General features: G+C 35.4%; 1 protein-coding gene across 3 annotated transcripts in view; it reads right to left on the bottom strand.

Moving 5' to 3' along the window:
* Positions 1-17,198, bottom strand: part of LOC308196820 (uncharacterized protein) — a 460,768-nt gene that overhangs the window by 229,864 nt on the left and 213,706 nt on the right. For 2 of the 3 annotated variants that reach the window (XM_080596448.1, XM_080596447.1), the window contains exon 1: positions 15,785-16,401. The exons of the other annotated variant lie outside the window; for it this stretch is intronic. In XM_080596448.1, coding sequence (XP_080452574.1) covers positions 15,785-15,974 — 190 coding nt within the window. In that variant the 5' untranslated portion in view covers positions 15,975-16,401. Of the gene's footprint in view, positions 1-15,784; positions 16,402-17,198 lie in introns of those variants that run through there. 3 annotated transcript variants of the gene reach the window in all.

Raw genomic sequence — 17,198 nt, 5'->3', positions numbered from 1 at the left:
ATAATGAACGCATTCAACTTTACCATAGCAATTAATGCAAGAGTTCTCTTGGCTTCAAAAGATTCAATTTTAGAGTTATACTTTTGAATAGCATGTTTGAAAGTTTTCAAAAATATTCTATACAAACATAATTATCTATTATATTCAGTAAGATATCTACCAAAACATATGTAATTTTTGGTAAAATGATATTGCAGGGTTTTCTCATGCAGTTCTTTGTGACTGTTTCTAAATTAAATATGGGTGACTGTTACCATGATTTCTATTAAATTAATATTTTAAAGCATCATCTAGCTGTCTACGAAATGAAACCTACTTATTGACATAGGGAATGTACCTGATATATTTATTTCCCTCTGTTTACCTGCCTATTATAAACTTCAGAAACTAAACTAGTAACTGATATAAATTGCTGTCACTGGAGGTCATAATGTATGCCACTTGCAGATCCTACTTTCTATGCCAGTTCCTGAACTGAGAATAGACAACGTAAAGATTTAAGGCAGAAACATGAATTTGGGACGCATCATCTAACTATAAGCTTTGCATGGTTAGGACATTTTCTCACAACTGTCTGTACTATTCTCCTTTTAATTCTTCTTATCCTGTTGCTTGAAATATTTTTTCCCCTCCCTCAGTAACCTTATGGTAATGGCACTGAATGTTAAAAGTATTAAGGCCAGCTCCAAACAATCACTCTGAAGGAAAGATAATTCTTCAGGTCATAAGAAACCACTGTGACATGATTTTAAATTGGAATCACTTTTGTGGCAAGCCATTTTTCCCTGGTATACACTGGGTGTATTGAAAGATCACCATCTTGGTGAAGAAATTGTCTTCCCCAACTGTACAAAATGTGATGCTTCTTCATCAGGAATTCTCTTTTGATTACAGCATATTTTCTCCTTTTACTTTCTCTATCGATGTAAGATATGGGCAATTTGATGAGCACACCATTTATTCACCTTCTAGCCACTAGACTTTTAAGTGTATTTCTAATGGTCTGGCCTAGCCTTGAGTCGCAATGAAGAGTGAGTTAGTAGCATTACAATTTAATTTGCGTGTGTGCACGGGGGGGGGGGGGGGGGGGGGGGAGGGGAGGTTGTTTTTTTCTTCATTAAAACAGACTAAAGAGGGATAATTCTAAAACTGTGTATAAAAAGGAACATTTCCATCAAGAAACATTCTGCAGAGAGTATAGTTTTGGTCAGCCTGCACTAAGAACAGTTTCTTGCAGTATGAGCTTAGCGCTGATAATGAAGGAAAATTAGCAGATACAAGGTTGAGAACTGTCAGTTGATAGTGTAGCCAGCAGCTATTACAGTATCCCAAGTAGATTTGGGATAAAAAAGATACTGTAAATCCTGATAAAAATCATATATATATATATATATATAAAAGAGTATTATTATAGACAAAAGAGTATTATATTAAAACAAATAAGAAAAAAAGACAATCAAAAACTCTAGCTATAAAATTACAGTCTTTCAAGGAATAGTAAAAAGTATAAATACAGGTCATGCGATAAGGTAATCATTTCATGAATACTTACTTACAAGAGAAATCCATAAGACTCAAAAACATCCAAACACACACAAAACCACAAACAAACAAACCAAAAAAGAATAAATTATGGAAAAATCCATAGTGAAAACAGATATTAGTTTACAGGAAATCACACCTTTGGATTTGTTTGCGATCATTTTGAGTAAGTACATTTTGAAAAAGCTCCAGCAGGCAATTAGAGATCCTTCTGCCCAAACCCCTCAGCTTGTTTTTACAGAAAACAAACAAATGAAACATCTGATCATTTAATTTTCCCTCTCCTTTTAATTATCTCCTATCATCATCTCTTCTTTTGCTCTCTTATTATTTCAAAATTTCCAATCATTGTTTCCTCTATTATTGTTTGTATTGTCCCAGTCAGAAGGGTATTCCTGATCTTCTAAAGTACTGGGAGTATGTTCAGTACGAGAGGAAACCAGTTTTGGGTAATGACATCAGCCTATGAGCCTGGGATTTTAATGGGAATCAGTGGTGCTGAATCTCCCAGGGCTGTGGCATTTCCCTAAAAATATGATAATCCCAAAATTAAGGGTCATACGTGACAATGTCTCAGGATTCAAATAGAGAAGGAAAATCAAAGCCAGAAAAGTAATGTATTTGATCTGAAATTTACATGGGAGAACAACGTAGTCCTAACAGACAAAATAAAAAGTTAAATCAGTTCAAATGCTGTTACAATGTGTGCTTAGATAAGGAAGTTATTTGAAATTTTAGGAGCTCCTTAATATAACAAAATTTTACTGTAATCTCCAGAAAAAAATGACTCTCCTTCACGTGAATATTAAATTCTGTCCTTCTGTAATGAAGGACAAGGCTCCTCACAAGGCCAGTCCAACTATGGGGAATGAATTGTTAGGAAAATTAAAAAATACCTGCCTCAGATGTAACATGATTTCACTGATCACACATACTCTTGTACTTATATCCAAGCAAAGACCCTATCAACAGAAATCAATGCAAGAACATGCATCATTTCAAAATAAAAATATTCCAACTTATTTGTTGCTGTCTCTTAGACAACAGAAGTATTATGAAAACCTTTAAAAACCATCATGTAACATATCCTGAAAGATGCTCAGGTACTCTGGTGGGAGGTGACATACCTGTTTATTCTATTCCATATATCTGTTACAAAATACTGAGCAACATATCTAACTCATCAAGATAGCACGAACACTGAGATGTGCTTTTTTTTTTTTTTTTTAATAATTACAGTTAAACAGGAAAAATATTACATTTGCTACTGCTTCCTGACTGGATGGTATATGTCCAATTCAGCAGGCATTATGCAGTTCACAATTCCTCTTGCAGTCCATTATTCTCCTCCTGCAAAGGACTATTCTTAAAATTTTACAAGTGTTTACTCTAAAACTCAAATGTTTTGCTGTAATTTAAGTGGTCCATAAAAAGTCTAGAGAGAGTATTCACTATGTATTGACATAAGCTTTCACAGAAGAATAAGAAAGTACATCCTTATTCCTTAGTGTTCTTTCTCTCCCCTTTCTGTGAGTGAGTGCAGTTTGCATAAAAAGGGAAGAGACAAAGTGGCTGCAGGCAAGGCTGTCCCTCTCCTGCCTGGCACCAACACCTGCAGGCAACTTGGTGCTTGCGGGAAAGCTGTCATTTGCCACTTATCCACAGAAATGGCAGAAAATGACTTTGCTGAATAATTGTGTCATGATGCAACTCAGAGCACTCAGATATAATTGTAGTCTTAAGATGAAGAAAACAAGAAAACCTTGAAGAAAACAGGGAGACATAGTCTTGACAAAGCAGAAGCAAGGGAGAGAAGGGATGAAAGCAAAAAAAAAAAAGCTTGCAAGAAATCCACCATCTCTTGTAACCATAGTTTTCATATAAAATAAATTTTGAGGACTATTTTGAAGGAAGTTGTCCCACTATTTAAAGTCCATGAAAATCCTCCTTAAAATTAGTAGTTCAAAAATGGCATTTCCATCATTACTTTGTAATTTTGCAATATAACTTCTCATTCTGCAGTATATGCTATAAGATTGGCCACACTTAAACACACTATGTTACACAGTGCTGCTGAGTGCGAGACAGGAGGGGAGGGGTGGGATGGTTGAGCTTTTCAGAGCTGCTGAAACACCAAGCATCTGAGCTGAAATGCTGACATTTAAATTTTAAGTGAGAAGAAATGCTAGTTAATACTGGCTTGTTTTCAGCAGTGGGACAACTGCCATAAATATCTATGTTTTCTTTTTTCTCATTTTATTATTGAGTGAATTATAACGCAGAATTTTAAAGCTCATCACTGTTAAACTTTCATTTAGATGGCACTCTACCCATGTTTCTAGTACTTTTTTCTGTACCTCCACACTGGGCTGAAGCAGAAAATTCTACAGAAATGCCCAAATTTTTTCAATTATCTGCAGTATGATGCCAGATTTATTATGTGCCACCTCGTTTCATTTATTGGTATTTACTGTCCTCCAGCTGTCAGGATCAATGCTCATTTTCAAACTGCTAGTTGCCAGGCAGCATTTCTAGACTTGTTATGCATCTACACTTCATCCACACTGTTCCCTTCCCATCATTATTTGTAGCATCATCTCTAAACATGGAATCCTACCTTCAAATATCATGCAATTATCCACAGAAGGGTACCTACATAACTAGATGCAGGGTTCTTCACTCTTCTCTTCAGAGAGACTTTTGATTTAGAGTTTGTCACGCCATGAAAATAATATCCAAGAATGCACTAGAATTAACACACAAGGGAAAATATTTACTCTGTTCCCTCACTCGGGCTAGCAGTGAATATTATTGTCAACATTACTATGTGGTTTTATCCCCCTTTTTCCTCTTCCCTTAAACAGGGTTGAACCTGCAGTATTTCCAAAACAATCATTCGGTAACCCACATCCATAATATTTACTTATTTAACACTAAAAAAACAGCATGCAATGCTTAGAATACTGAAAGCATTTTAGAATGTTAAACAAAATCACTATAGATTTCAAGCAAAGAATCCAGTTAGCAAGAAGATAATTTCTATTTTTAATTTGTAATTCTGTTGAAAATTTTATTCAAAAACACAGAGGTGAAAAATCCTAGTGTAGTTACAATTTTAACCATTATCTGTTTCACTGCAATTTGAAATTTGTCATGGAATAATAAAATATTAAAACAGCCAGAGTACCTCAGGCCTTGAGTATAATTCAGAAATATCCAGGACTCCTCTGTAGGGGCAAGTTGTATAGTTGTAGGTTTATAGCTACTAGTGATTGAAGGACAGAATAGAAAAGATTTGTATGTAATAATTGCCAGAGCAACTGCTATGCTGGCGAAAAGCAAACATGATTTTGGATAAACAAGCCCTTTCTCAGGTTTGAAATAAACTCAAGTGATCTTTCAGAATTGAAGGAAGGTTTAGCTTTACTATTTAAAATTTGTCTGCTTCTTCTCTATCTATTAAGATACTACTTCCATTACAGTCCTTGAATTACCTGTGTCTAACATGTTAATAAGTGTGTAAAGGTCAGAGCAGCACTGGTTCCAGGGCAGACCTGATTGGCAAGGAGGAATTCTTGTACATAGGAACAAAACGCAAACAGATTTTTTGTTTGTTTCTCTCTAAGTTAATGAGAATAGGGAAATCATACAGTAGTTTCTACACAAGTCTTGGGAAGAGAATGCTCAGACAACACTGGCAGACACAGCCATGCATTACCGTAAATTCAGATTTAAGCAGATCAATTCAGTGCTTCTGGAACAGTTGAACCCAGAGCGTGTCAAGTGTATTGCTTCAGGAGTCTGCCACTGGCACACCTTGTGGATTAATATATCTGAAGAGTATTGCTGCAGTACCAAACTCACTTGTGAAAAATGCAAGATGAAAATGCAGTTCAAAGAGAGAAGAAGCTGTCAATGCATCAGAGGATTACTCCATGTTAACATTTTGCATTCACCAACTCAACAAAAGTATGGGGATTGAGGGGGGGGGGTTGTTTAGTTTTTATCTTCTTGTATCAGGATCATGACCTCACTGTTTTGGTTTCATGCACTTTCACTTTTAACCCTAAGTATTAGAGATTCTGTAATCCTGAAGAAAGGAAATGCTTAGGTTATTCTGAGTTGAAACTGACGTTAAATTCTAATTGATTCCCCCCCCACCCCCATCTTTAGACTTTCATTCTGAGATAATTAGGCGGGTTTGTTGGAGGTATCCAGTATGCTAAGACTTTTTTTCTAACAAAACATTGTAGTAGGTCTAGACTTCTGTGTCTACTTTAATTTGAAGGTAATCCTATTAGACTGATGTACATGGAACATTTCCTCTCGGGCAGCAGTGACATTTGTAGGACAAAGGTCATGGTCAATAGTTCAGCGTACCCAAAAGCTACATTCTTCTGAAAGGATGTGTGAAAATAGGCTTAGTTCCAATACAGGGAAAATACAGATTATACCAAAACTATGAGCTACACGTGTCAGTGTGAAATACTGCTAAACCCTCCAGATGCACTTTCAGTAATTTAATCTGGGCCACTGGAACAGTGTTTCTATGATGCTGTACAATATAGTCTTAAGGTTTCTAAGAAAATTCATAGTTTTCAGCCTTTATAGACCAATTCATGAGGCAAGCTAAAGAAACATGGTGATATTCATGATATTCATGATAGCAAATGCACTTATTTACATTGTTCTGGATTAATTTTTTAGACATATTTTAGTGTTTTTTTTTTGGGGTGTGTGTGTGTAAATGTGATTTTTTTTTCTTCCCCTGGGAACAACTGTTATATGTTAGATGTCAAACTTGGGAAGATATATAAGTTAAAAGCTCATTTCTTCCTTACATTAAAAAAAAAAGTTTGATAGCAATGGAAGAGTGGATGCAAGTGATGCTTTTATGCATATTGCATACAGTTTCAGTCATGCAACACTTCTGTCAGTGCTGTGGGACCATTCATTTTAAATTTGGAAAATTCATATGAACAAAGGTTCAATACTACATTCTATTAGTTCAGAGTGTATAAAATTAGCATCTTTGAGCCAAATAGAATTCATTGGTCTCTGTTTCCTACACAGAAGGCATTCACTGAAGTGTTCACATCCACTTCATTCCAATTAGCATACAGATCACACTCAGGGGGTACATACTACAAAATAGGTGGCAGACTTCTCACTGTTTTATCTTTTTTTCTTTTATGTGTCTTATAGGCCAGTGACCAGCAGGCTTGTAGAGCAACTGTAAATCTCATTGAATGTTTAACTTTGGATACACACATCTTATGGTTCATGTACACTGGTGTTTCTTTTCTGACAATTAAAACAGTTAATTGTGGTTATAGACTTATTAATGAAGAGTATTTATCAACAAAGATGACATTTTAAACATGTAATCCTGGTCTCTAATTCTTGCCTCAGTCCAAACCATATGACAGCAATATGGTCCACAGAACACTGCAAGGCACTGCCTCTTTCCCAGACTGTATGACATTAAGTTTTCTCCTTTCTCTCCTTCTCTTTTCACAGGCTGTAAAATGGAGGTAAATTCTTTACCCAATGCTTAACTTTTCAGTCACAGATATCAAACTATTTATGTAACTGTCACAAAATATGATTTCAAATAGAAGAAAAAAATAGGAAAAGAGAATAGTAATACGATGAAGATTCTTGGAGCAGATTTTACCAAATGTCTATGATAGTGTGCTAGGTTTAGTACCAGAGGTCACTCATCATAACATATGAGCTTAAATATACACATTCAAATTTTACTCATGATTCCTACGTATTTATGGAAAAAAAGAGTATGTCTCATGTGGAAGTATTACCTTCATCCACTGTGTTGTTAATTATCGATGATCCCTTCTTAAGATTATGTTACTAATACTGTATTTTTTATTTTTTACAATATTTCTGAAATAAAATATTTTGTGACTAATGGATGTGATGGAATAGATTCATCATGCTCTAGGACAGAACGTTTGTAGGGTTCTAGCCATACAATCCAGCACAGACACCTGTTACTGCAGATGACTGGGAATGCTGGGAAGTATCTATAAAATACTGTGAAAACAAAACTACTGTAGCTGTTCATATTTAAGTGTGTGAGATGACGCAGCACTCGGTAATTACTTCTCATAGCTTAAGAGTTCAGTGACTAGAAAGAGAGGACAAATAAAGCAAAAGCCAAACAGTCTTTCCTTTCCCTGTTCCTTGTTTGTCAGACTGCTTGTCCCTCAATATTTCTATGGAAAAATCTCATTGCTGAAGAAACTTTTTTTGTTGTTTTTAACTGTGTTGACAACAGCAACCAGGCTCAGAGAGGGAAGGCTGGAGAGTAATAGAAAAATGCATAAAGGTGATCAGTATTAGAGTACTATAAAAATGTGATACTGCCTACAACTGCCTTTATATTTCAGGTTCTCTGAAGAAGTACAGTTCCTGCTATGTTTAGTACTGTGTCACAAGGATTTATTTTCATTTCCATTAGAAAAATATTATTGGAACCCTTGAAGAAAGAGTGAAAAGGTTTGTTTTCATACTGACACTTGAGCTGAATTCTTTATGGCTCACAATCTGTAAGTAACTCATAGCAGGAAAATAATTTCCTTTGATTTACAAACATAGAAGAAAACAATATAATTATAGATGAGAGATGACAGTCTCCCTGAAAGAATGGTTTTGTACTCAGAATCTCTCCTTATGAATAGAGATAGGTGATCATCATCGTTAGCTATTGGGAGATCTTTGTATAGATGACTGCTTTGCCTGGACAAACTGATCCTTAAAGTGATCAAAACAATGCGGCACCTCTTGGATAACTGCATTTGTTACCACAAGAGGGACCGAGAAAGCAGAGGGAAAAGGGAGAAGGGAAGAAACTGTCCAATGTAGTTTCAACCTTTTTTCATTTCTGAGTCCTCTGACTTTACTAGATTTACAAACTAGCTGAGTGCTGACATTCCTCCCTAAGGCAACCTAATGGTTGGCCACCAGATGCTCAAATGTAATAGCAAGTATTGTCTCCCATCACTGAGAAACTGAGCTATTGCCCCTCACATTCACTTAGATTTGCTCCTGTAACAAAAGAAAAAGCAATAGCACAAAAATGTCTTTCATAGTATATTGTTGTTCCCCCAAAGAAAAAAAAGAAAGAACCAAGTCTGAACATTCCTAATGTTGATTCTTGTTTTACAGAAGCAAATTTATGTGGCAAATGAAGATTTCCTTTATTACATAAATGTACTCATAATATTTTAAATACTAAAAAAAAAAAACCAGACATTTACATTATCCTAGTAGACCTGAATATGATGCATCCTCAGCAGTTACAAAATAAAGTGATGCTTCCAACTCTAATGCAATAACTGGGCTCTCATTTTTAACACATGCACATTATTTTATCATGATTAGGACATTCAGGTATTTCTTCACTGATTTCATAAAAATAAGATATCACTTAAAACAGAAGGAATTGCAAACTTTTCCATGGTGAGGTGTTAGAGGACAACATTATAATATGAGATAGCTCTCAACTTTGCAATAAAATGTGACTCATACCTGATAAGAGTTAAATCATAGGCACTATCTTTGTGGGGGAAAAAAAAATCTCTCTCATCAATCAAGGACAAGAGCTATACTTTGTTTTTTAGTGGACTTGATATGAGGAACAGCCATAGCAACATAAGAGTAGTGCAGAAGTCTGCAATCTATGATGGCTATAGCTAAATTTACAGTCCTTGACAGACCTGTCCTCCATGATTTTAAACTTTTTTTTTTTTAACTGATTTAATAGTTTGGCATCCTTCAAATGCTCAGATATTGAATTTCATTAATTTTATTAGTTACACATATGAAAAAGTACCTTTTTCTTATTCCACTTCAACAGAGTCACTTCAATCTAAAATTACAGAAAATTTATGTATTTGATTAAAAGATGAAATCAACTCCTGTCTTCCCTTAAGCTTTCTTCATAGTTCTGCCTGTAAAGATTCAGTATAATCCAGGAGTAATGTGGACTTTTTTTTTTCTCCCCATTGATGGGTAGAAAGTCAGAAATTTTACAATTTGATTGGACCCTAAACTGTTGAACTAAATAGTACAATTTTAGTCTACAACAAGATGTACAGGAGAGGATGTCTTGCCAAACCTATGGCCTAGGTTGAATGGTCTTGAGTAATTATACCCATTAATTTAATAAAGCCCTCTTATGACTTATAGGCTTCCTAAAGATGCACTCTAAGCTTTAGGGTTCAAATCCAATCTTTCATAAAATTTAGGAATAAACATCTTGAGAGGGGTGAACTTCCCTCAATTATACATCCAAGTTGCAAGATAGAACAGTTTGAAGAGGATATTGATTTTCTCCAGTTACTGTGGTGGTAAGACTGGAGTGAATAATTTGAGGTCAGTCTTCTACACTTCATTCTCTGCAGTTATTCTTCCCTGGAAGCTATCCCATTTAAGAAAATGTAGAATGTCAAAGGAGAAAAAGTAATACTCCTGGTAGCTTGAACCTTACTTTTCAGTAAGTCTAAGTTCACTTCCACCGCTGTAGTAAGTTGTTACATTTTACATGTTTCTACTATGCAATTGAAATATTTATACAATTGTTCATCTATTCCAATGTCAGATCGCTTGCTCTGTACTGCACCCTGAATAGATGAGTGCCTTGTCCACTTTCAGACCAGTGGCATGCTGTCTCCTGACTACCACAGGTGTCTCCACAACAGTATGCAAAAATGGAAGCCTCGGGGGAATATCTCAGTGAATCACATTAAAAGAAAAGTGCACAAAAATTGTAGTACTCAAATTCAGTATTAAGTTGGGGAGCAATGCAGTGTGAATTTCCAGGCCATGCACTGCAGAGGATGGATTCTGGAGCCACAGAGAGACTGAAGGAATACTGAATACACAAGCAATTCAAATACATATCTATATCAAGCTCAAGGTATCTAAAACCAGCCAAAACCAGATGCAATCCAAACCTTTTCCATAATGAAAAACTTGCAAATGACTCCACCTAATAGGAAGAGGCAACCACAAAGATATGTTGTTTTTATATGTGGCCTAAGGATTACTCTGTGGGTTGGTGGTTTTTTTTTTCCTCTTTGAAGATATGTATCTAGTTCAGTATAACAAACCTATCTTCGGCTTTGAAACCATTCTGTTGCCAGCCTTCAGCACTCTGATATCTACTGTGGAAAATGCAATACTGAGGATTCACCCTATGCATATGCATGTGTATATGTATATATCTGTAAGCATGACTATGCATGCGCAAGTGAATTTGTCTTGAGCTTAGCCCATACATTCTTCTACACACAAATCAGGCCTATAACTGAAGAAAGCTTTTTTTAATTTCTTGTTCACAGAGCAGACATGAAAAATTAGTTCCATGGCAGATGAGCATCCTGGAAGCACTTTGATTTGCCACAATAAATAAGACTTCTGTAAAGAATAATATATAAAATCGATGTCAGTTGCTGACAAAATGTGTTGAAGAGCTCCCTGCAGAACACAAGATAGTATTTGGATGTTCAGTTGGTATTTTGAATGTACAGCATTTCTTTAAACTTCTAAATGAGGATTGGAGATAGTTCACATTTTCTGGAAGAAAAATAGCTGAAGGAAATACATTGTTTCATTTAAAAAACACATAACAAAGAATACAGGAACATGCATTAAGGAGTGTGTGTTGACTTCAGTATGCGTGAGACCACACCAGAGCATGAAAGATATGTCTGTCATATGTCTGCACATCAAAATTCTTCCTCTGGTCTCAACCACCACGTCTTCACTGTGGCATGTAGGTTATTATTTTGCTTTTGTGCATTCTGAGAATGCAGTTTCAATTGTATATGCTATTACATGCTTTTTTTGAAGCTCAGGATGGTTTCCAAATAAGTTGAGTATCCCTGACAAAGACTACACTTGCAACTGAATGGAGAGTTCACAGGCCACTGCCAAAACCAAGTTATTTCAGCTGTGCAAAGTACTTTTCAACTAAAAAGGTTCACCTGCTAAGTGATGCTGTTCTCAATCTGTTAGCATTTGTGTTTCTAAATTACATAGTTCTTTGAATTTGTCATTCAGCTACCTATGAGAAATGTATCTAGCTCTGATAATTCTTCCAAGGAAGCTTTCATAACCAAGTATTTGCATTTCTAGTGCAAGACTTTGATTCATTTCAACATAAGATTTCAAACTTAAAAGAAAAAAATGTAAATGTTCACTGAATTTAAAAGGGTCAAAGTATTAAGCAGTGGGTCATCTAGAAAACCAGAGTTTACTCCTGGAGCTCACTGAAAGATTTTAAAAGCCTCAGAGATATTTGCATCAGTATGGACTTGTAAGAGAACTTACATAAAATGTGATTAACAGCTGATGATTAAAATAAAGGCATTTCAGGGATATTGCTATTCCTTAGCTTCTATTTGCACTAATAGAAATAAGTACTGCTGTCCAATGGGGTTGCTACTAAGAATATCATAATTTTGTCACATGTCACAAGCAAAATAAGATAAATTCTACTAAGAGGTTATTCTGGTGAATCAGTGAAATAACCATAGGAATAATATCAAGCTATTATTTTTATAACAAGAAATTAAAATGTGAAGATTGAGTTTTTATTTTGTTAATGGTTATGAACCCACACAAACAATTAACAGTATGATTCGATATTACACTGACTGAAAGGGTGTTAACTATTATTTCAATAGAAACGTCTAGTTCCTTCAAAAAGTATTTAAATTGTTTCAATTTTTTTTTTCATTTAAATAAAGAGAACTGTTTTCATGAGACAATTCTTTTGTCAGAGAGGTTTGATTTTGAGGACTTTGTGAACTGAATTTTTTTTCCCATTTCCCTACCCCCATAGGGAATATTATGTGAAAACCAGCTCCAAACTTGTATGCTGCTCCATCTCCACATTGATTCAACACACAGTGCATTTTATAACCATTTCAGATCCACAATTCCAGAAAATATTCCAGGCATCATGTGATTGTCTCTATTCATATGGTGAAAAAAAGAGTTAGGAAAACTGATGAATATGATCAAAGAAAATACTGAGACCAAATCTTATTGCATTGTCATTGTTAAGAAGTACAAAGAAAGTACGAAATGAGTGAAAAAAACTACACTTTTTGCCAAATAAACTTCTAAGGATTATGCCTAATTTTTTGGTCTTTTTTCTTTTCCTTTCTTTAATACCAGACTTCATCCTGTCTGTTTACATAGATTTTAATATTACAACCAAGGTTCTGCATTAAAGCAGTAAAAACCAAAGAATTTGCTTTCTAAGCAGAAATACTGCTTTCCAAAAGAATTTTGGCCACTCTGCTGCAAACCGAAAGTACATGCAGCATGGATAACAGATTCTTGAAATGTTAAACAGGCAAAACAGATGAATTACCAGACTTTACAAGATCAAGAACAAAGATGAGATTTGTTTACATTTTCTAGCTACCATGCTAAAAAAAAAAAAAAGTGTTCCCAAACTGAAACAACATAACTGGTATAAACTGATGGTGCTTTGCTAACTCCCAAGTCAGCTGTGTTGATCTCCACACGCTGAGCTTCTGACCTATTGTTTCAATAAAATCTTCCAGTTTATTTCTGGCAGCCTGCTGAGGCAGGATTCCAGTCAAGCTATATCCCATTAAAGAATGTTGTCCATACACAACAAAACCAAGCCATTATTGTACCTTCACTATAAAATGACAAACGTAAGAACTACTATCTACTCCAGACTGGGAACTAATTAGGTTTGCATAAGATGCAATCTGACTCAAAAAAGAACATCTCTATAGTAACCACAGGCTTGTTTGTTTGTCAGTTTTGCACTAAATTGACATTATCTTTTGTTAGATGCAAACCAGCCTGATGCAAACCAGGCCCTCAATGCAAAGAGAGTGGTACAAGTACCACTTATTCTTTGCAGTGGAAGCTTGCTAAACAGCTGTACTCTACAGCTTTATCTGTTTTGTGCTCATCAGTGGAAAAAGGCTAAGCACAGAAATGTCCAGAAAGGTTCATCTTGGATATAGGCTCGCTAAAGTTCAGCTGGAGCTACCTCATAAGAGTATGATTCAAAGAATTAGCGTGCAAGTAGCCACGTGGAGCCAGGAACATCTATATGTGTCCACGCAGATGGGGCCATAAATACATGTTCACATTTATCTCACGATCCTATAAGGCTGAAAAGTATTATCTTCACTTTGCAAATGAGAAGCAAGATGAGAGAAAACTAAAGGACAGACTTCTCCTTGTGCTCATTTGAGTCATTCTGACTGGCTGAGTTCGGTATTATAAAGATTAATATAGCTGACTGATGCTCAGCAAGTCAGCCAAGCTCTTTGGCAGTGATAGTGAGGCCCCCTGTTCAGGGTTTTCATCAGAAAACTAGTCATAACCTCTTTTAAGGCCAAAGAGAAATCGTTGCAACTCCACAGAAAAGAAAATACCCTAGATTTCATAGAGAATGTCTGCAGTGCAATATTCTGAACTCTTTCAGCAGATGTCACAGATCCATCACCATTTTGCAAATTTCTCATCTAATCAATATAATTGCTCTCTCTAGGGAAATTAAAATCTACAATGGAAACTTGAGACAATGAAAAATGTCTTTTTCACCTTGTGAAAAAAGGCAAGATTTGTCTGTTTCAGGTTTTGTGAAGTACTTGACAAAAGTCAGCAAAAATATTTGCCACCTAAAACACCAGGAAACAGCTTTTAAGAAAAAGCTTCAAAGTAATTTATAAGGGGCCAGGATGATTTAAAAAAGAAGTTCTAAGGAGGTCTTACATATGCTACTTCCATATACCAAAGACAGCAAGAAAGTGTCATACAATGAAAACAGTAATAACAATAACTTGTATTTTACTTTGCACAAAAAAGAGGTAATGTTTTGAGTCTGTATTAGGAACATTTCATTCAACAAATAAGAAAGGAGGCAGCTTATAGACAATGAATAACTGCTGAAAAACTACTTTCTTTTTGCAGCTATCTGCAAGACTTGGGAATTCACATGTGTTTTGGAAAGTTTTAAAATAACCATGATTTCTTATCAGGAAAAGATGCTAGTTCAATTGTATCAACTTAATATTAGGAAGCTGAAGCTGGGGATAAAAAAACATTACCACTGCTATATAAAGAGAAAAATTATATGCATGACAACAATACAAGAAGATAATACTCTTTACAGAATTATTCCTGTAGTCACATGATTCTTTTAGAATTAAAGCTGTCTTATATAATCAGGGAAAAATTTTGAAGCCCAACATGACTAAGTAATTGAAATGGCCAGGGCTTGATTTCTCAAACAACATGTTAACAAACAGATAAGAGATGTCAACTCACCTAGTCATTGAGTCAGACATCAGCTTTAAGAACCTCCCTGCCAACACCATGCAAAGATCCTGCATCAGCCTGCCAGGTGCAACACAGCTAAAGCTTCTCGGGCAATCCCCATAAGCCTCAGCCTTTTCAACACAAAACTTTCTGCCTTGTCTAGTTTACAATGATCACTCTTTTCTTCCACCCCAACAAATAAGAGCACGCATTTTTTTTCTCTGCTCTCAACTCATTATTTCAACAATGGTCTTTTAGTCAATGCAACATGAACAAGACCACAATAATGCTATGTTTTATACATTTAGCATCCATGTTGCCTTAATTCAAGCAGCTGTGCACTGAGAATACGAGAATATCTTATGTAAGCACTTACCATCTTCATTTAAATGGCAATCAACAATATATACAAACATTAAAAAAAAAAGGCAAAATTTGGAAGCTAATACTACCAAATTCTACAAAGTGAAAGGATTTTTTTCATCCTCATTAGAAATTTGACTACAAATTATGAAGCAATAATATAACCTGAACTTTCTTTGAAAATAAAGTGAGAGAGGATGAAGTTCTAGTGCTTGGAGCTTGGAGTAATGCACTGTGTGCTTTTTTTTTTTTTTTTAAGACTCCTTTGACTTTCCCAGTGTTAACAAGCATAAAATTGCTAGCAACTATTAAGAGAGCTTTCTACCTATATCTCACAAATATGAGTATTTAATATAAGAACTTATTAGTGGTTTTCCCCCCAGAGGGGGAGAGAACATTGAAATCCCTCCCTGCACTAAGGATACAATCAATACCCCCTTCAAAGACTTAATTTTCGTAAAAACAAGCATGCTCATCACAAGCATTACCCCAGCCAATTCAGAAACTAAATGGATTCAAAGATAAATCCTCTTACTGAAAATCCAAGCCGACCTGGAAAGAAACTTCACTGTGAACCTAGAGCTTTTTATTCTCACCATTATACAACACAGCTGTTCCTGGACTAGTAACAAGGCACAGGGGTATTTGTATCCCATCCCCTCAATGCCTTCTGCTTTAATATTAAGCCTTAGTAGGAAAATGGAGCTTTTGAACTTTGGTTTCATTTAGGGGTTGCCTGATTACCTGAAGCACTGGGAAATAGGTGCTTCCTGTAAATACTGTAATCTGTATGCATCTCTTTTGTAAGTTCTGCTGTGCAGAGAACCTGCAGGCTCTGAGTGCTGTGGGCTGTTGTGTCACAGTGCCCTGTTAGAAAATGTGAGTCAGCATGGAAACAGCCTGCAGTGAAAGAAATACAGGAGACTGCAGTGTGCTGAGCAGAGACTGTGCACTGCTGCCCTTATTGCATTATCATTTATTATGTGAAAAAAAAAAAAAAAGTAGAAAAGCACATCTTCTACCAACATTTGTATTGTAGTAAGACATTTTAGAGCCAGACAGGGATATTTTCTATATGTGTTCAGCCACATCCATTAGTGATACTTTTAAACTGCTTTACTTAGCACATAGATGGAGTGGGCAGGAAACATAAAAATCCTTTATCTAGTTCATGGATAAAACAACTGTTTGCAAGAAAGCATTTGAGTCATGGTTGATTTTTTTAAAAGAGGATTAAGGCAACTCAAGAACTGCATGGGGAACAATCCAAGTAATAGCAGGTTGTGAAAATGTAAGAGTACTATTCATTATGCGCAGAATGAGACAGGATTTCCATGAAAAATATAATATACAATCATATGATTAAAGACAGTATTAAAAACATATTCACAAGGGCCAAATTAAGATTGTACTGACATAGTCTAATGTTTCAGTGTTTGCTCATGCAAACATAACACCATCTTTTTAATGGAAAGAGGATTGCAGAGATTAATTCGCCTTACTTTTGTTCTGAATGTGAACTAGATGCACACATATTATCATGAATTACTATGCATGGTTTATGATTCCAAGGAAGGTCTGTTTCTACAGTATATTTTTTTTCCTTAAAAATATAGAAGACAGAGAAGTTATGCAGATATTTTATTTATTTTTAATGAGTAAAAGAAGCTGTTTGTTCAGGAACAGGGGCTAAACAGAGGAGAGCTCATTCCAATATTATTTGCATGCATTGCAAAAAGGAGTACTGTCCCCAAGTATACTCACTATTCCCAGAAATTACACAACAAATTTTAGTTTTCATTTTTGATAGTATTTATAGTTTTGCTTCCCTTTTTTAGATCCCATTATCTGATAGAGAAAGGAGGGGAGAAATAGAGCATGAGAAGGTGGAAACAAATAATTTAAGTAAAAATTGTGCTTTTCTACAAATTTTCATTATAACATGAAAC

Source organism: Anser brachyrhynchus (assembly GCF_964034855.1).
Source record: "Anser brachyrhynchus genome assembly, chromosome: 6".
NCBI lineage: Eukaryota > Metazoa > Chordata > Aves > Anseriformes > Anatidae > Anser > Anser brachyrhynchus.
Note: the sequence above shows the minus strand (reverse complement) of the source record. Positions and strands in the feature narration are given on the sequence as shown.